General features: G+C 44.4%; 1 protein-coding gene across 3 annotated transcripts in view; it reads left to right on the top strand.

The window, feature by feature from the left end:
- The first annotated feature begins 1,383 nt into the window (after window positions 1-1,383).
- LOC117191854 (techylectin-5B-like) overlaps window positions 1,384-20,789 on the top strand; it is a 196,789-nt gene continuing 177,383 nt past the window's right edge. For 2 of the 3 annotated variants that reach the window (XM_033396621.1, XM_033396623.1), the window contains exons 1-2: window positions 1,385-1,519; window positions 1,865-2,219. In XM_033396621.1, the coding sequence (XP_033252512.1) occupies window positions 1,909-2,219 (311 nt within the window). In that variant the 5' untranslated portion in view covers window positions 1,385-1,519; window positions 1,865-1,908. Of the gene's footprint in view, window positions 1,520-1,864; window positions 2,220-20,789 lie in introns of all 3 variants that reach the window. The other variant, XM_033396622.1, reaches the window with a different exon arrangement.

Below are 20,789 nucleotides of genomic sequence, written 5' to 3'. Positions count from 1 at the left end.
GGCGTACCAATCGGATTTGGTTGCAAGAGATTGGTATCATTATGCGGAGTTTTCCGTCTAGGCGATTCGCTCACGAGTTTGAGCCCAAGAAACTGTAATTCAAGGGCAAGAAATTTCTCGTTGAGAGCCACAAATTGTTTCCGGACATCCAGAAACCCAGTTCGAGTCTGTCTCATAAATGAAAGAGACAGAGAGAGAGACAGAGCGAGATCGAATAAAATTGTTCTCTTCATTATGGCTATAATAATGATACGATCTGGTTCAGATTCTGCAGTCTAAAAGATATATTCATTCTCTTCGATTCTGCGTTTTTGGATTTCTCGAATCTTTGAAATTTTGGATTCCATAGATTTTCGTCCTTTGTGGGGGCGAAAGGATGCAAAATGTCGTTGCTCCAGCTCTTATTCTAATTTCTGAAGAATAACTGCTTGCCGATTTTCTTTGTGATCTCACATATCTAATGGATGTTGAAAAGGTTTTGGTTTTGCTTGTATTTTTTTTAATCTTTGCTTCTTGTTTCCTGTGCTTCCTCTGACATCTCTCCAATTGGTAGGCTCTGATGTTCATTTAAAATTTGACCATGTGCCAGAATTTTATGAAGCGTGGGAGTTAGCTTCTTCTCAGGATATTTTTTCAGTAACAACTCTGAAGTCTTCGAGGCATATTCATCAAACTTGCGGGTATTTATTTTTTCTTTACAGTTTTAAATATTCAAAGTGACACCCAATCATTTGATAATGTCAATATCCACTCCAGTTATTTCTGCAGTAATTTCGATCATGTCGATTGGATAGTTATAATTTTAATAATAATTATTACATTGAATTATTTTAGTATTATATGTTATCTTTTGGTTATGCTTTTTCTATGCTTTATGCAACGTACGTTTGAATTTAAATTGAATGTATTGAATAAATGGAATGAGTTTACAAATTATTATGCCATTTGTTGGAAACGACAAACTAATGTATAGAAACAAATAAACTTCCAGGACTGACTATCAAGTACAAAAACGGCCAATAACATATTTTAAAACTAATCAATTTCTAAAACTAGTTGGAGACTGGATACTATCAAATATCTAAAGATTTTGAGAATCAATATATTTACTACATTTGTACTTAAACATAAACTCATACCAACACAAATTGTATTCAACCATATAATTTGTATGCATATAATACAAAAGCATATTTTAAATACATACATACATATGTAAGTATCTACATATGTTTCTTATATTAAACTGTGAAGCAACTCTCACATTCGGATAGAGTAAACGAGTTCCACAATAGCTATATCTTAGTGGTGAGTTTCTTGGCATGTTGTAAAGCTGTGCTTTGTGTGTGCTTAGGCAGCTGTATAGCTACTGAGATCTATAACAGAAACAGAAAGGTTTCACCCAATGCTCTAATCGGTTGTGAATTGTTGAATGCCGAAAATATAAGATTTTCTTTTAATGTACATTTACGTTTTTCTTAAAGTAAATAAAATGGATGTATGACTTAATAGTGGTTGTGTATATCTATTCAATTTCGACAAGATTTTAAATCACCGGATAACGGTTAAAGAGTTGAATATTGAAATTCATTATTAATGCAAAAGTGGTCATAAAACGAACAAAAAACACGCAAACGTTTGATTTAAAGAATGGGAGACTGCGAACACCTAGAATCCATATCTAAACTGCATATATACATATACTACAAATATTAAAGCAAGAAATATTTTTAATATTTTAAGATTTTTAAAATATTTTACTTGGGTAAATTAGTATTTTTTGTAATCCAAGCCAGTCTGAAAATTTGTTGTTGGTCGTTATACAATGCAAAAATTCCATTTACAAAGCTATGAATTATTACAGGTAATAACGGCTCTTTCGTGTGCAAAATATATGAATGTGTAGAGATGATACGGTTCGCAGTCATGGTAGCCTTTCTGGTTTATACAAGACGGTATAAATTTATTAGCCGGGCGGCGCTTCCAGTAACGCTACTGTGCATTGGAATCATCATGCACCTTGATATGTTACCGGGAGCACTTGCCGTTAGCAATAGTGCTAGTGGTGCGGCACGCCCGCTTACAGGAAATGGGAATGCAAATCCGCGATTACCTCGTACAAGTGCCAGTCAACTTAATAGTGGCAACGGAGCCACCACAAGTTTCAAGCTTGCCACAAAATCATTAAATACAACTCGAAATGGAAACCTGCGAACAAGGTAAGGGTCTGTGATTTTGCATTTTCAAATACGTTTGTTGTTGGTATGAACACAGATAAACCTAAAATACAAGGTACATATATATCTGTGGTCAAAACAAACGATTGCGCCAACAAACCGGTTTTTGCATTGTGGTTAACTGTAAACCTCTCATGCACACACACCTAGACATACTGCATATATGTGTACATATGTACGTATTGTACGTAAGTATTCAGACATGTGTTCATGTACATAAATGCATACTCGCCCATGACGATCATACCCAGCAAACCAACTAACGTGCCTTTTGCGAGAGTTCCGCAAAATGCTCGCAAACGAGCTCGCAAGCGAGCTTGTGTACAAGCGATATGGTTTTGTGTCGCAAAACGCTCGCAAACGAGCTCGCAAGCGAGCCAAAAATGACCTCTACTTCTTGTGTCGCAAAACGCTCGCAAACGAGCTCGCGAGCGGGAGTTTTACAATAGGAAAGTGCGCTTCGACTGTGCTGCCGGTCGAAAGCCAAAAAAAAAAGCAAGCCTTCGTGTGCCTTCGGTCCGGCAATTCTCTTTCGGCTTTGTGTTCACGTCTCGACAGATGACGTGTCGACAGATTAGTGGTCGAAAAGTCATTCGTGTTTTTCTTTTTTTACATGTGTCGAGCATTATAAACAAGTGCAAATAAAGCGTGCGTTCCTTGCGCCGTCATTTCAATTATTTTCGTCGCATTTAAAAGAAATTTCTGCCAATCGGTAAGTATATTATTAATAAAAGAAATAAAATGTCTTACAAAAGAAAATGCCGAACATATATCGAACATGTAATTCCCCAATTTTTAATATATAATATATATACATTTTCTACAGATGCATTTAAACAGAAGTTTGCGCTCGACGATCAGGATTTCGACCATACAACTCAAAAATATTTCCAGTATGCTCAGGAACGGAAGGCCAGATTAGAAAAAAGCATAGCTCGCAAACGACGGTCAACACTTTTTCCCTTTGCTGTCTCGTCACTGACAAAACCGAAAAAGACCACGAAGACACGGTCTCTCACTGAGCAGAACACTTTTTGTCTCTTCGCTTGTGTTATGTGTGTTCGGGTTTTTGGGTGAGCCCGACACACGATCGTGTCTCACAATAACAACTTAGAAAGACACTTTGGTCAAGCGCTCACAGCAAAAGTGTCTTTAGATGAGCAGAACCAAAAAAGTGTCTGAGTAAAGTGTTTTTAGTTTTTTTTTCGTGTATATGTTTATTTATTCATGTTTTCCGCATCTTTTGGGCTATTGTATTGTAATATGTATATTTATTTGCAAAATTGGCAAACGAACATTTTCGTTTTGCTTTTCACGATTCATTTTAAGCTCCAATAGTCAAACCGTATAGAATTCACAAAAATTGATAGTTGCCATAAGCATCACACGTACAAGCACGCATACATACGCAAAAGACATTTTGTTCGTTCACTCGCGACAAGATGCTCAGTGAAAAACAGGAACAAAAGAGAAGTGAAAAAATCGGTCTTTGCTTGAGCGAAGAGCGAGTTGAGCAAAAACAGATTTGATCGGGTCTTTTCAGTCCATTTTCTCAATGTGTCCGTCAATGAGAGGTTTTTATCAGACACGCCGAAAGTGTCAACAGTTATTTGCGAGCTATGGAAAAAAGTGATGCAAAAAAACTTAAATTTTAGTACATAGTTCATACATATTACATATATACATTAAATTCATTTCATATTACAATTTAAAAATATTTTTTATTACGGAACAAAATGGGAACGGGTCAAAAAAAAATACTCGCAAAAACTATTTCTTGCGAGCCTTTTGCGACATCGTTTGCGAGCCTTTTGCGATATCATTTATGATAGCTCGCAAAGGAATCATTTGTGAGCCTTTTGCGATATCATTTATGAGTCTTTTTTGATACTGCTATGGGCTCGAAAAAATATTTCTTTTGATATTATTTTATATCAAAAACGACTCATAAATGATATCGCAAAAGGCTCACAAATGATATCGCAAAAGGCTCATAAATGATATCGCAAAAGGCTCGCAAACGATTCCTTTGCGAGCTATCATAAATGATACTTTCACTGCCACAAACTGAACGACACAAGTATCATATTTCTATCATATGCGGGTCCGAATGCGAGCGTTTTGTCGGGTTAAGTCTCGCATTTGACTCGTATGCGATATCATTTGTGAGCGTTTGGTTTGCTGGGTATATACATACATATGCATACATATGTATATGCATTTTTATGTAGCCTATAAACACATACAATAATATGTGTAACAAAAAAGTAATAGGCAATACGTTCGGCATAAATAATTGAAAAATCTTTACAGTTTTTTATACTCTTTAAGTCACACAAATCTTTTATTTGCAAATAAAATGTAAAACATTATATTTTAAAGAAGAATATTCCGAGTTTTAACCAAAGTTAAGAGTAGGGAGATGGCAGAGCTGTTGGTTTAATTTCACGCTGCTTGGTAAAAAACCGGTCTGTTGAATGGTGTGGGAATTGGTCAACCCAACTTAGCTACCTACATACATATGTATGTATGTATGTATGTATGTTCACTTTGTTGAAAGTGAATGTAATGCAAATAACAAATTTAATTGATTTACTTTTTACATATATTCTTGGCCACCATCAATAGCCGAGTCGATAGCCATGTCAATCTGTTTTGCGTCGAATTAATACTAAAACAAGTACATATATGTACATATCTACATTTTTCGACGCCTCCTAAAACTAAAATGAATTATTTTTAAGATCGGATTATCATTTTGGACAGAATAAATAAAGAAAAATCTTTTAGCTTACCTTCAAGCCCAGCTTTCTCTATCTCTTTGGGGAAAAAGAAATGTAAATGAAGTGCGCTTCGTAAACAGCTAGAATATTTGTCATTAGATGGAAAAGATAGTTTATATAAATTATAAGATTGTATACGTGTATACAAAATGGTACCGGGTGAAATGGTACAACGGCACGAGTGACGTATGTACATATGTATGAGCGTAACTCTGAATGAGAAGGAGAATTTTATTCAAAATTCGGCACATTAAGATAATCGACAGCCAGTTCTATTGTCGGTTGTTGGTTGTATAGTACAATGTAAAGACAAATTGGTGAATTTCATGACTCTAAATAACTCTTCTTTGAAATTACTTTTTGGAACGTTTTTTTTTCTGGACGTTGACATGCAATGACTGCATCTTGCAAGAGGCAATGCAATTACTGCACCGTCAAGTGGCCCGTCTGAAATAAGCAGATGGCTGTTACGCGAGCATGCAGGAAAGATAGCTGTTAGACTAATATTCGGGGAAAATTAGCAATAAAGTTACTGAGAAAACTAGGCATGCATTCAAAATACAATACCACTACAATTACTATTTACTAGAAAGGTGTGTAAGGATTAGTGATTTAATAAGAGGAAGAGAATTAGTGGTGGATATAATATGGTAGAGGGAATTATAATCCGAGCATAAGACCCTAAACGGTTCATGCAAGGAATATTTCGATCTACAAAGTGGAAGGAACAACGGTATCAAATTTCTAGTCAGTATAATAGGAATCGTGAAGCTTATGCGGCTCAACAGATCAGGGCTGTCAATGTCACCCCTGATCAAGTTGTGCATAAAAATCACACCAAGCATTTTTCTACGGTTAACTAAGGATGGGAGGTTTACTAATAGCAGTCTGCTAGAGTAAGATGGGAGTCTCACACCTTCATCCCAGCTAAGGCCCCGCATAGCCCCCTTCTATACGGTCCTGGTGTACTTTGTACTGAGGGCACCATACACAGGAGCCGTATTCTAAAATCGGACGACTAGCGAGGTACAGAGAGTCTGTATTATGTAGGGGTCGTCAAGTTCCTTTGACCACCTCTTTGTAAACCCAAGCACGCCCATGGAGGTATTTATCATTGTAGAAATGTGTTCAGAAAACTTTAGTTTGGCGTCTAATATAACACCAAATTCATCCACTAGTGTAATTTTCTCAAGAGAACCACCACATAGGGTGTATGGAGCCGACAAGGGGCTAGAACGATGAAATGTCATAACTTTGCATTTCGGACCAATCAAAATCCCGACGAGGTTATTAAGCTTCGCAAATGCGGTTTTACGAAAGCAGGGGACACGTTCGACCGATCGAATACAGTTGGTCCTATAGCTAGCGACACTTCGAAAGTAGGATGGTAGGTGTTTGTAGTGGGGCGGACGAAGCTCAAGTCTCCAACGACGATATGGATGATGAAGTGAAACCTCCTGTAGCCGTCGCAAGAAAATAAAATGCCGTGGTGCTTTGTGGTAAATGTGTAGTAGTTATTTCGGGGGTCGCGCGGTAGATCGTGCGTTTGAAACGGGGGTTGAAACGTCACTAAACTAGGCCTTACGATCTATGCTCCATGATGGCTTGAGCGCCGGGTGGATCGTGTGTCGTAAAATCTCCCGAGCGCCCCTCCGAGCGCGCGAGAGCGAATTGGGACCGGAGCGCACGAAGTTGGCACAGTGCGCGGCACTCATCTGCTGCTGGCCTGAACATCCTCCCCCCCCCCCTCCCCCCTCCCCCCTACAGGATGCAACGCCCAATCGGTGTCTATGGCTGTGTGCATGCACCGGATACGATCCATCCAAACACCGTGCTCTGGGCCACAGGAAGGCCGTCCTCGCGTGCCAGGAACCCGGGTTGGATCACTTTCGGGTAGACTTCGGCGCCTAAGACCAGAGAGATGGTGGCTGGTCGATGGAATTGCGCATCTGCGAGCTTCAGATCGTCAAATCGAGCCCGGATCGTATCGCTCAAAGGTCGGATCGGCGGGCGGATGCGCAAACGGGGCTCGACCTTCAGGATGGCTTCTAGTCGGAAGTCGCCCGTCTTGGTACGAATGACGGCGGTGCACACCTTCTCGTTGCCGACGCGCGTAGTAGGTAGCTTGAAGGCGGAGGCCAATGAGTCGTCAATGCAGCTCACCGGCGTGCATGGGTCGATGAGCGCGCCCGTTTCGAAATCCTTCGAGCCCGTATCCAGGACCATCAGCGCCGTCGGGAGGATATTGAGGCTCCTATGTTGTAGAAGGGAGCTTACGGAGGGCGCCGGGGTTCCTACGACGGGGCGGTTCACGGGGTGACGGGGACGGCACTCAGCTTGAGACGCTGGACTCGAAAACGATGAGGTCGCGGTTCCTACGACCGGTCGGCTGACGGGCCGACGAGGACGGCGCTCGGCGTTAGCCGGCGTAGATGGCGGCGGTGCAGCCGGGGCTGGACGGGCTGGGCGACGAGGGCGGCGTCCGGCGTGGGCCGATGTAGCTGTCGACTGTATTCCCGAGGCTGAGCGGGCTGGACAGCGAGGCGCGGATATGTGGAGTAGCGTGTGGTGGTTCTTGCCACACACCCTGCACAGCCCGCCACTGAGGACGGCTCGGAGCCTCTTCTCAGGGCTCAGGCGCAGAAACACGTGGCAGGTCCGTAGCGGGTGTATTCCTGAGCAGACTCGGCAACGGTAGGTGCCTCTACCCCGTGGATGCCAGCTCTCCCCGGTGCGGTTGGCGCGTGAGCGTGGGGCCATGTCTGGATACGATGAACTAGGAGGAAGGAAAGTGGTCGAAGAAGTATTAGTAATGAAACTTGGAGCTTTGGAAGGTACATTCGCGTTATTGTTGGACGGAACTAGGGCGGTCTACTGGGAGGAGAACGACCTTTACAACAGGCCTTTTAAGGACCCCGCGGGCAGTAAGGATATCTACCACACGGACTCTATCGTCAGCGCCGGGATACACGGACTGGACTCTCCCGAGACGCCATTCATTGGAGGGCAGGTTGTCTTCTTTGATGACAACCATATCCCCAACCTGGAGGTTTGGCGTCGGCGTCTGCCACTTAGTGCGCTTGTGGAGCTCTTTGAGGTATTCCTCTTTCCACCGCTGGCAAAACTGTTGGAAGAGGGCCTTTAAATGCTGCCATCGATTGATTATTGATTTAAGGTCACCCTTTATTTCGGGTTCGGCCGTAGACATCAAGGGTCCCCCGGTAAGGAAGTGCCCGGCAGTAAGGGCCAGCAACTCAGTTGGATCTTCGGACATCGGCGAGAGCGGCCTGGAATTAAGGCATGCTTCGATCTTTGCGAGAAGCGTGGAAAGCTCTTCGAAAGTCTACTTCCGAGTGGACGTGGCTTTGTAGAAGAGAGTTTTGAAACTCTTCACCCCGGCTTCCCACAGACCTCCTATGTGTATAGCTCCTGGTGGGATAAAACGCCACGAAACCTGGTGATGGCTGTACGCATCAGTTATCGAACCCTTGAATGCTTCTAGGAAGTCACGGGAAAGCACCTTGGCGGCACCAACGAAAGTTTTGCCATTGTCGGAGTGAATGCGCTGCGGACACCCTCGTCGTGCGACGAAACGAGCGAAGGCTGCAAGAAATTTCTCGGTCGTGAGATCCGACGTGGGCTCCAAATGGATCGCCTTCGTGGAAAAACACACGAACACACACCAAATACCCCTTGGTTATCAGGCACGCTCTGCCTGTGTAATTCAGTATTTCGAAGGGACCCGCGTAGTCAATTCCGGTGTGCGTGAACGGTCTGGAAAAGGACGTTCGTTCCGTAGGGAGATCACCCATCATTTGGGCTTGCAACTTCTGTCTGTGGATGACGCATACCTTGCAGGAGTTTACCACGCCCTTCATGAGTTTCTGAACCTTGGGAATCCAGAACTTGGATCGGATAAGACGCACAATTAGTTGGTTCGCGCGGGAGCGATACAGTCTTAACAGGTGCGACCCGTGTTTTCGCGGTGAGCAACTGCACCTTGACCAGGTGGTCAGTCTCGATGCGTACGTAGATCGCCGCACCGTACGCCTTTTCGGACGCATCGCAAAATCCGTGATGCTCGACCCTTACAGATGGTTCGGAGCCAATCCACCTTGGAATGCGGATCTGGTCGAGAGCGGAGTAGCTCTGCAGAAAACTCTGCTAGCGCTGACGCATCTCGGTCGGAAGATCTTCGTCCCATCCCACTTCTTGCAGCCAGATCTCTTGCATGAAGATCTTTGACCGAACAATGAAAGGAGCCAACCAGCCCGCAGGGTCGAACAACCGTGCTATCTGGGAAAGCACCGCTCACTTGGTATAGGATGCCGTAGATGCCAGTTCTGGCGGAACGAAGAAGAAATCGTCTGTTGTCGCCTTCCAGCGAATTCAAAAAGTCTTGGCTGTGCTTTCTGCCTCAATTTCAAGGAAGTCGGTGTGAAGGAGATGGTCATTCGGAATGGTAGTCAGGATATCCTTATGGTTGGACGTCCATTTTCTCAGTGGAAACCCGGCAGAACTCAGGGCGGCCTGTAACTCGCGGATAGCTTGTTGAGCTTTAGTGGGAGAGTCTGCTCCCGCTAGGGCGTCGTCGACATACATACAGGACCGAATACAGGCTCTCGGGAATCGGGACTGGACATCGTCTGCAAGCCGTTGCAACACCCGGATGGCGAGAAAGGGAGCACAATTGACTCCAAAGGTAACAGTTTGCAACTCATAGTCGCGTATCTCGCCCTCCTTGTTGCGAAACAATATTCGCTGGAAGGGGGTGTGTTTCGGATCTACCAAATCTGCCGATACATCTTGGTGATGTCAGCATTGAAGACGTACCGGTAGTAGCGCCACTTCAGGATCTGAAGGGTTAAGTCGGACTGGAGAACAGGGCCGGGGTGCAGAAGATCAATTAAGCTGATACCGTTAGTCGACGGGCTGGATGCGTTAAATACAACGCGGATTTTCGTGGTGGTGCTATCAGGCTACGCTTCAGCGTGGTGCGGCAGGTAGTAGGTTGAGGTCCCATGAATCGGAGGAACTTCTGTCATGTGATCAAGGTCTAGGTATTCTTGGATCACGGAGTCGTATTGCGCTTGTAAGGTAGAGTCTCTTTTTAAACGATTTTCGTTCCGCAGAAAATGAGTCACGGCAATCGACCTTGAATACCCCAGATCGGATCCGAGACGATCTGGGTCACGGAACGGCAACGCGACAACGTACTTTCCGTTCGACGTTCTCGAAGTGGTTCGGAGGAAATTGCTTTCGCAGTAGGCATCCGACTCGCCTACGATTTTCACCGGTAGTGTCTCCACCTCCCAAAACTTGGTAAGAAGCTGGTCTAAGGGAGACTCTAGCTCGTTCGAAACTTGCGTAGAGACGGATGAAATACTGCTTTTTACAGTATTGGGAACTGGGCCGGTAAGTACCCACCCGAAAATGGTTTCCTGCCCGAGGAGAGAGCCACAGATGTTGGTCTGTGAGCCGCTTAACAGGATGGACGGAAGGATATCCGCTCCAATCAGGACATCTATTTGTGAACTCTCGTGGAAGGTCGGGTCTGCCCATGCAAGTCCCGGCAGGTCTCGCAACGAAGTTTGCGGAATCGGATAGGATGGCAGGTGACCCGCCAGTTCCGGCAGAACATAGGCCGTGGCGTTTAAGTGCAAGTCCGGCCTCGTCGTGGCAAAATGACATATCTTCGTGGATTGAGCGGATACTGTCCGATTGAGGCCCGAGACTTGTGCCTGGATGAGTCGGAACGGCAACTTGATTATGTTAAAAAGACGTTCCGTGATAAACGTTGCCTCGGATCCCGGGTCGATTAGAGCGCGGGCGCTGAAATTTGTCCCCAGGTGCAAATATTAATGATTGCTGTTCCCAGAAGGACAGCTCTTTGGCCGGAGGCGAAATAATTTTGAAGGCTGGGTGGCGCGTCGGAAGAACTTGGACTCGGTACGAACGGAAGCCAATGAAAGGAGGATATTTATTTGGTTAGTCACCAGGAGCCTGTTATTTTCGTACCGGTCCCGAAGGGCAGTCCAGGCAGCCTCGAAGCCGTCATTTGTGAGTGGGGACTTTTCCACTATGGCCTTCGGATCACCACGGGAGACAGCCTGGGATTCTGTATGTAGATCGCAGTAAACAGGTCTCGGAACGTAGGCCAGCGTACGTAGTCCCCAGCGAAAACTTCGATGTCGCATGGGGGGAGTCTGCAGCCGCCGTGGAAATCTGGCTGTGCGGCGGGAAGGACTGCTGGTTGTTGGAGCTGATCAGTGAGATCAGCAACGCACTGTTCGTACACCGTAAAACAGTCATCGAACTTCGATTGAAGGTCCGCTTCAGCCTGCGCACCGGCTTCAGCCACAACCGCGAAACAATTTTTGTGCTCTGCCTCAACCTCCGCCCACATGCTTCGGATTTGGTCACGGCGTACCGTGGCAAGAGAGGCAGATGGAGTGCGGGGATTCGGAAGGTTTATTCGCTCTCCGAAATGCATAAGTTTGCGTGAGGCTGCTTCAAATTTAGCCATTGATGTAGTGGCGGCGGAATGACCCATTGTGTGGGAGGGTTGAGAATGGCTTGGCACCTTAAGCGTGACCGGCGACGGGAATGGGACCGATCTGGTCTTCGCACCCGCGGAGCTTGTGGTGGGCCCGGGAGTACTGGATGACTTAACTTTGCGAGTCACCGAGGTGGGTGTTTCTGGGGCGGACGAGCTGCGTGGTCTTCTGACACTTGGAGAGGTCACGGACAAAATTTTTTTGTTCTCTTCACGCCCTGTTGGCATATTCGGAAATCACACGAAGAAAGGAGAACAAACTCCCACTCGGATGAGGAAGTGTGGTGCGAATGGCCACAACCTTGGTTGTATACGGAGATTAGGATGAAAATTGAGGATGAACAATAATATTGATTCACGAGGTATCAATATATAGAGTCGGTTGCAAACGGCAAACAATATACCCTCGAAATGCAGGGTAGCGCGTAACTTGACGCTCCGTTACGGTCAAGCGCGGCACCGAAAAATATTCTCCCACCAACAACAACGCAAGCAAAACGGTGGAGAAGCGAAAGCGAAAGGAAAGACGAAAAGAATGCACCGCTGCTGTTGCTTGTATGTGCGTGTGTGTATGGATGTAAATGTTAGGTACGGTGCCTTGAGTTAGCGCAATTGAACAACGGGTACAAAACGGTGACCGTTTTAAATACAAGATGTGTGTATGTATATAGATATGCAAGAATATGCTACTTTAAAAAGAATGCGTACTTATGTATATGTAAATAAATTTGTGCCGGGCGTATGAAATCGTGTATTAGGTTTTTGACAATATAATTAGTTACGAAAGGGGCGACGTAGTGACCCGTGTTAGTTTATATATGTATGTAATTATAAAACCAAAAAAATATGCAGAATATGTATGTGCATATGTATGTACGTTTGTCAGCCGCGAAAACTCAGCCGGTAGCTGGGAGAGGAAGGCAGATGAGTTACCGACAGATATGCATACATATGTGTATGAATGTAAGCGCTGGATCAGAGGCGGATAAAATTGGTCTCGCTGCAGGTGAATTCTTTTTATTTCACTGTGGCACAACTGATTGCACAGACAACGGAACTATAAGCACGACCGTTGTATTTGGTATGTAGATGTGGGTATATACGAGCACTCGAAGAAGCGGAGAGCGCCCGGAATTGCCAAGAATATGGCGCCGTCGATAGAACGGTGAAAGGAAAGACGCGGCACGTATATATATGTATATATGTCCAGCCGAATGGGACCAGGTGAGGAGCCACTGGAGATGAGCAGATGGGGAATCCGTACTTATCCTGGAGGTTGGGAATTGTCCGCCGGTGCTTGCTGGTGTGGACTTCTCCTTTTGTTTAGGCGAAGATCCGGCTCGAAGAACCAATGTTTGTAGTGGGGCGGACAAAGCTCAAGTCTCCAACGACGATATGGATGATGAATGATGGATGTGATGGATGATGATGGCCTCGTCTTCACAACATTATGGTCGGATCCGATACAAAGCACAGATCAAGCAATCGACCCAAGTAATTTTTCCCATGGTTGACTTGAGACAGGTCAAGATAGGTCAAGCAATCCGTCAACAAAGTCATGTCGTGACATGCGCACTAGGTTACTAGACTCGTTTACCGAAGAGTAAGATGTAAGAGCAAGTTGAAGTCAGCAAGAACTATCATACGATCTTTATCTGATAGCGAGGAGGATACAGCGGTTAAAGCGGACAAATGCTGCTCATAAATTGAGATATTCGAAGAATGTTGAATATACGAGCAAGTAATGAATATAGCAAAAGCGGGAAGAATCAGTTTTACACATTCCAGTTCCTGTTGAACTTGGACTGTGAAATATTCCGACGTAAGGTTAGAGTCCACTGCAATCAGAACCCCTCCAGCATGTCGAAACGAACGGTTTTTTCTAAAAGTTGTGTACCGGCCGGCCAAAACCTCGGAACTAAGAATGTCCGGCTTTAACCAGGTTTCGGTAAGCACAGTAACGTGAGATGCAAATGCAAAACTATCCCGGAAAAGAATGCTGTGCTTAAAACGCAAGCCTCTAACATTCTAATAAGTTACTAAAAGAGAAGTTCGTTTTTTTGAAAGCAGGACGGGAAGATAAGGAAGTTGAGGATGGCAGAATGGAATGATTTGTAAGAGTTATGGCCCCCTATTCTTCTTTTTGTGGACGTTGACATGCAATGACTGCATCTTTCAAGAGGCGATGCAGTTACTGCACCGTCAAGTGGCCCGTGTGACCCCAGCAGAAGGCTGTTACGCGCGGATCCCAGGCAAAACGCAGCCCTCCTCCCGCCCAACCGACCGAGGGGCGCTGCCGCATGACGCGCGGTGCGTAGCCGAACCAAACGCGAACATGCAAGAAAGATAGCTATTAGACTAACATTCGAGGAAAATGAGTACTAAACTTACTAAGAAACTAAGCATGCAATCAAATTACAAACTACAGTTACTAATTAATAGAAAGGTGTGTAAGGATTAATAATTTAATAAGAGGAAGAGAATTAGTGGTGGATATAATATGGTAGAGGGAATTATAATCCGAGCATAAGACCCTAAACGGTTCTTGCAAGGAATAATTCGATCTACAAAGTGGAAGGAACAACGGTATAAAATTTCTAGTCAGTCTAATAGGAATCGTGAAGTTTATGCGGCTCAACAGATCAGGGCTGTCTATGTCACCCCTGATCAAGTTGTGCATAAATATCACACCAAGCATTTTTCTACGGTTAACTAAGGATGGGAGGTTTACTAATAGTAGTCTACTAGAGTAAGATGGGAGTCTTACACCCGCATCCCAGTTAAGGCCCCGCAGAGCAAAGAGTAAAAAGTTTTTCTGTACTGATTCTATACGGTCCTGGTGTACTTTGTACTGAGGGCACCATACACAGGAGCCGTATTCTAAGATCGGACGAACAAGCGAGGTATAGAGAGTCTTTATTATATAGGGGTCGTCAAATTCCTTTGACCACCTCTTTATAAACCCAAGCACGCCCATGGCCTTATTTACCATGGTAGAAATGTGTTCGGAAAACTTTAACTTGGGGTCTAACATAACACCCAGATCATCCACCAGGGTAATTCTCTCAAGAGAACCACCAAATAGGGTGTAGGGGGCCAACAAAGGGCTAGAACGATGAAATGTCATAACTTTGCATTTCGAGGCATTAAGGTGTAACAAGTTTGCACAACACCATGACTGAAAGTTATTGAGATCGGATTGCAAGCGAGAATGAAATGAAATGTCCTTGTACTGGACACAGAGTTTAACATCATCCGCATACATAAGTACTCGAGAGTATGTTAATACTGAAGGTAAGTCATTAATAAAAAGTGTGAAGAGTAAGGGGACTAGATGGCTGCCTTGTGGTACTCCCGAAGAAACCTTTACTGGGAAAGAGAGGGAGTTTTTGAAGAGGACTCTTTGAGACCTAGAACAAAGATAGCTAGAAATCCATCTCAGGAGGTTGGGCGGAAACCCTAAAAGGTCAAGTTTATGCGCTAAAAGGGAATGGTTTACAGAGTCGAATGCTTTACTAAAGTCGGTGTAAATAACATCCGTCTGTAAGTTACCTTGAAAACCTTTAATAATGAAAGAGGTAAACTCTAACAAGTTCGTGGTGGTTGATCGCCGCTTTATAAATCCATGCTGAGTTGGAGATATAAGTGACTTGCAGAGATGTTGCAAGTGCGGAGTTAAAACCTTATCAAACATTTTAGGAATAGCGGATAACTTTGCTATACCTCTATAATTTTTTGCATCAGACTTGCTACCTTTTTTATGGAGAGGAATTATAAACGATTCCTTCCAGATCGGGGGGAAGCAAGAAGAATCAATGGATAGGGTGAATAGTTTAAGCAAAGGTCCACACAGAGCCTCGGCGCAGTACCTGAGTACACAACCTGGAACCCCGTCTGGACCCGGTGAAAACACCGGCTTAACTAGTCGAAGATCATGAAGTAGGGAACATTCATTTAACAAGGGACTGAAAATGCCGTTCGACCTCGGTAAACCGTATGGGTACGGATGACCAGAGTAGCTTTCCTCAGAATAGGTGGTTTGGAAGAATTGGGCAAAAAGATCGGCAATTGCCTGATCATTATTTGCCGACGTATTACAAAATGATAGCGAGGATGGGTGTGCGGACGTTCTACGCTTACTGTTTACGAAGCTGTAAAACTGTTTAGGGTCCTGAGAAAAACGTATCCTGCATCGAGATAGGTAGTTCTTATAGCATTGAGCATTAAGAACTGAAAAGTTTGACCGAGCTAATACATAGCGAGAGTGAGAAGTAGGAGAACCCACTTCTTGAAATTTTTTATAAAGTCTTGATTTTAAGTTTTTTAGACTGGATAACTCTTTGGTAAACCAAGGGGGTTTTCCAGATCTAGTCGGACAAGAAAGCGGGACACAAGAATCGAAAAATGTGCCAAGAGCATTGTAAAAAATGTTTGTGCCTTTTATGATATCAGTGCACAAGTACAAAGCGGACCAATCAAAATCCCTAATGAGGTTATTAAGCTTCGCAAACTCGGCTTTACTCGGGTTAACAACACTATGGTCGGATCCGATACAAAGCACAGATCAAGCAATCGACCCAAGGAATTTTTCACATGGTTGACTTGAGACAGGGATAGGTCAAGCAAGCCGTCAACAAAGTCATGTCGTGACATGGGCACTAGGATACTAGACTCGTTTACCGAAGACCAAACAGTTCCTGGCAAGTTGAAGTCACCAAGAACTATCATACGATCTTTATCAGATAGCGAGGAAGAAACAGCGGTTAAAGCGGACAAGTGCTGCTCATAAATTGAAATATCCGAAGAAGGTGGGATATACGAGCAAGTAATGAATATAGCGAAAGCGGGAAGAATCAGTTTTACACACAGGAATTCCAGTTCCTGTTGAACTTGGACTGTGAAGTGTTCCGACGTGAAGTAAGAGTCCACTGCAATTAGAACCCCCCCTGCCCGTCGAGACGAACGGTCCTTTCTAAAAGTTGTGTACCGACCTGCCAAAACCTCGGAACTAAGAATGTCCGGCTTTAACCAGATTTCAGTAAACACAATAACGTGGGAAGCAAATGCAACACTATCCCGGAAAAGAATGCTGAGCTTACTACGCAAGCCTCTTACATTCTGATAGGTTACTAAAAGAGAAGTTAGTTTTTTGGAAAGGTGGAAGCAGGACGGGAAGTTGAGGTTGAGGTTGAGGGTGGCACACTGGAAAGGTTTGGAAGGGATATGGGGGGCCTATTCTTCTTCTTAGCCTTAAACTCCTTCACCACCAAATGCTCCGGCCAAAATTTGGCGGAGCAAATGGTGTCAAATTGAGTTGGGGAGATGCTTATCTTAAACGAGGCTATCTCCCTGGCATAAGAGAAGTTAAATTTCTCCACCTTTAAACCCACGGCTTTTATTTTGCTTTGAATAAAAGCAATTACATCATTAGATGTGAGGTCAGGGGCCAGCCGTGAAACAAAAACTTGTCGTTTTGGTGGGACTCCCACCAGTGGTTTAGTCACCACAAGCCTAGTACCTGTGGTGGCAATATCCGGAGGTCCGGAACGTCTATTTACTGGTGGGATCGGGATAGACGGGACAACTAGCGAACTTGCGGACACCACGGACACGGACGCTGCAGACGTACTTGGCTGCACATTCTCCGAGGCGATGAATTCGGCTACCGAATCTGCGTCGCCAGCAGCTGTCGTTGCCCTTGGAGTGGCAAACGAGATCAACTGCTGCACACTTGGAGTGGTCGGAGTCAGTTTTTCGGCGGCGCACGGCTGAGTGACGGTTGGCAATTGCAGATCCCGCGGAGTGACCTTTTTGCGCCTCGGAGACTCATTCAGCAGTTTTAAGCCGCTAAACTGAGCCTCCATGGCTAGGAGCCGATCGTATTGGTTTTTAAAACCAACGGTCAGCTCCTTAAAGCCACTCCGCGTCTGCCTCATGAAAGCCACCATGTCTTTCTCCACCGCACGGCATGCCCCGCCACTGTAATGCAAGCCATTACGTTTGGCTATAGCAACACTCACGAGGCCAGAAAATCCAGCGCATTTTGCGTGCACTACGCTGTCGCAGAGCCAGCAGGGGACATTCGGCTGATCGTGGGTGATCTGCTTCTTACAGCTTTTTTTGGCACAGACCACAGCGTATTCCATTTTATTTTATTATTTATTTATATATATACTATTATTTGGCCTTAAACTATTCCCGTCGGAATAGACGGGAATACTAGCGAACTTGCGGACACCACGGACACGGACGCTGGAGACGTACTTGGCTGCACATTCTCCGAGGCGATGAATTCGGCTACCGAATCTGCATCGCCAGCAGCTGTCGTGGCCCTTGGAGTGGTAAACGAGGTCAACTGCTGCACACCGGGAGTGGTCGGAGTCAGTTTTTCGGCGGCGAGCGGCTGAGTGCGCGGAGTGACCCTTTTACGCCGCGGAGACTCATTCAGCAGTTGCAGATTGCCAAATTGAGACTCCATGGCTAGGAGCCGATCGTACTGCTTTTTAAAGCCAACAGTCAGCTCCTTAAAGCCCTTCCGCGTCGGCCTCATAAATGCCACCATATCATTCTCCACCGCACGGCATGCCTCGCAACTTTAATGCAACCCTTTACTTTGGCTATAGCATCACTCACGAGGCCAGGAAATCCAGCGCATTTTGCGTGCACTACGCTGTCGCAGAGCCAGCAGGGGACATTCGGCTGATCGTGGGTGATCTGCTTCTTACAAGTTTTTTTGCGCAGACCACAGCGTATTTCATTTTTATTATTTATTTATTTCAAAATTTCAAAACAAATTGGTATTAGACCAATGTGCCAGACAACGCTCAAAGCGGAATTAGTAAAAAAGAGAGCAGGGAGGAGAGCGGTTATGGCGAGAGCTACTAAACAGAGAGCGCTATTGCTCAGAAAGTTTAGAGAGCGTGAGAGAAAGAACAGTTTTTTGAGTTTGGATAATAGGGAGAGATTGATAGCTAAAGCAAAGGCTTCGGGATAAGAGCGGGCTAAATTCAGCTTGAGCGTACTTACAGAAAGCAGCACACAAACAAACGATTAACAAACGCACAGAATTTATATCAAAAATTAAGTTTTTATCTGTAGGTTAAATGGGGAATTTTATCAAGGTTTATTTTGAAAAACACCGGCTGTATTTGAAAAATAAAAGGAAAAGAAGAGGAGCGCAAAACAAACACACGTCTGGTCACTACGAGAGAGAACGAACGTTCTCTCATCTATTTCGCCCTCATCTATTTCCACGACCGGAGATCTATCGTTGGGTTGTGTGTCACAGTATGCCACATCTGCGGAGTGTAGCTCTTGGGAACAGTTGTTTGTCGGTGCTACTTGCAAAAGTTAAGGCTTGGGGGCCCTTTGCATGACGTGCCCGCAATGACCTTGCTATCGCATACAGCTACGATGTTCTCAGGCAGTCGGATAATTACTCCGCTATGGCGACAGGAAATATAGTTATTTTCTTACATTTGAGCTTAGGTCCAGGAATTTCGATTACAAATATTATTAATTCTTTGTTAACTAGTGCCCTCACAGACTATTATATTTATTATTTATACTTATATTTATTTTTATTAATTATTACTTTATTTTTCGGAAAAGTGGTGGCGATCAATATATTTTAGTTAGAAGGGATTCGTATAGGTGTGAAGCATTAATTTCTTCCTTTCTGCTCATCTTTAACAAATGGTTGACCCTTGCGGTGACGGCGTTAATCTGTGATTTGATTTTCGTATTGATAGCTATTTGCCTATTGCTAGCGTTTATTAATTCGTTCTTTACCTGTCGCGTTTCTTGTAGGTCGTCGAAGTCCGATTTCTCTGCAATAACCTTCAGAGCCGTCCCAAGGAGATTTAAACTTCTGGCATGCCTGTAGTGAACTCCTCCTAACTCCGCTGTCAGTAGATGTCTTGTATCGGTGTCTAATAATTTCCTCATGTGTTTTTGAGGGAATAGGTAAAAATAATTTCTATTATTTCTTGAACTTAATGTTCATACTCCGTCCGGTTCGACGATTATGGGGATGTTGTTCGGCGCAAAGAGGAACTAGCTTGTTCCCTAAGCTCTTATTTGTCTTTACTACTTTCTATACTATGTCGAAAGTCCTATTTTGTCTGGCTGTGTTATTCCTATCAAGCTGTTCTTGTTAAACGCTCAACAATATATATCCCCAAGGTCGCAGCTTAAATGAACCACTTCAGTGGGTGTCTTTTTTGAGACCGAGTGAATTGTTCGGTTGTACACAATGGTAGCTAGAACAACTAGCTCAACCGTATCATCTACTTCGTGTTAATGCTTTAAGTAGTGTCGAACTGGTTCTTTAACAAAGACCGAATATTCTCTGAAATAAAAGCTGCCCCATTGTCATAGTAAATGATTCTGATGTTTGGGAAGATGTTTACCAATTGCAGAATCGGCATTTTCACGTTAGTGATTGCGCGCGAAGCTACTTGCTGCGCAATCGCAAACACTGAAATCTTGTCGACCGTAGTGAGGAAATATTTTGCTCCAGTGGAGAATATTGGAGAATATCGCACTTGGCTCTTAGACATATCCTGCAGTTTGCCACTGTTTCTGCCGCGACCATTTTCCATTTTTGGAAAGTAGTTTTAGCGCAGCACCTGGTTCACATTTCTGCCTGCCTTGTGCGCTCGATTGTGCTCTGTGGTTATTATTTCCTTTCACTCTCTATCATTGTTTATATCCGTCACCAGGGTCTTACAATAACGGATATTCGTGTCCGAAAAGGCTTTGACAAGGTAATTTTGCACTAGACGCCAGTACTGGCAGGGTGCAATGGAATTGGCACTGATGGATTCAAGAAGTGTGTCGCGACTGACAAAGTCAATCCTATGACGTGTTTTTTGGGGATGTAAAACCGCTTCGAAGGCGTATTTAATTCGTTCAGGATTATTTTATTCCTGAAGCAGCTTAATGGTTTATCAACAGCTTTGATTACAAAAGTAAGCGAGCCCTTACTGTGAATTGTAGCTGCGTCTGACCGACTCGGGTTCTCTAAAACATTAATAAAACTGTAAGTTTGTAAAAGGCTGATGGTCTGTGTAAGTGTTTATGTCGCTTTTCCCGTATAGGTAGTGGCGAAGCCTATCTAGTGCCTATAATAAGGCCAATACCTTTTCATTGGTCGAATAGTTTAATTCTCTATCTTTCAGAGTACTAGATATCATGGTTATGGGTGTGTGT

Source organism: Drosophila miranda (assembly GCF_003369915.1).
Source record: "Drosophila miranda strain MSH22 chromosome Y unlocalized genomic scaffold, D.miranda_PacBio2.1 Contig_Y1_pilon, whole genome shotgun sequence".
In the NCBI taxonomy this organism is placed as follows: Eukaryota; Metazoa; Arthropoda; class Insecta; order Diptera; family Drosophilidae; genus Drosophila; species Drosophila miranda.
The sequence above is the reverse complement of the archived record's forward strand: the minus strand, read 5'-3'. Positions and strand labels throughout refer to the sequence as shown.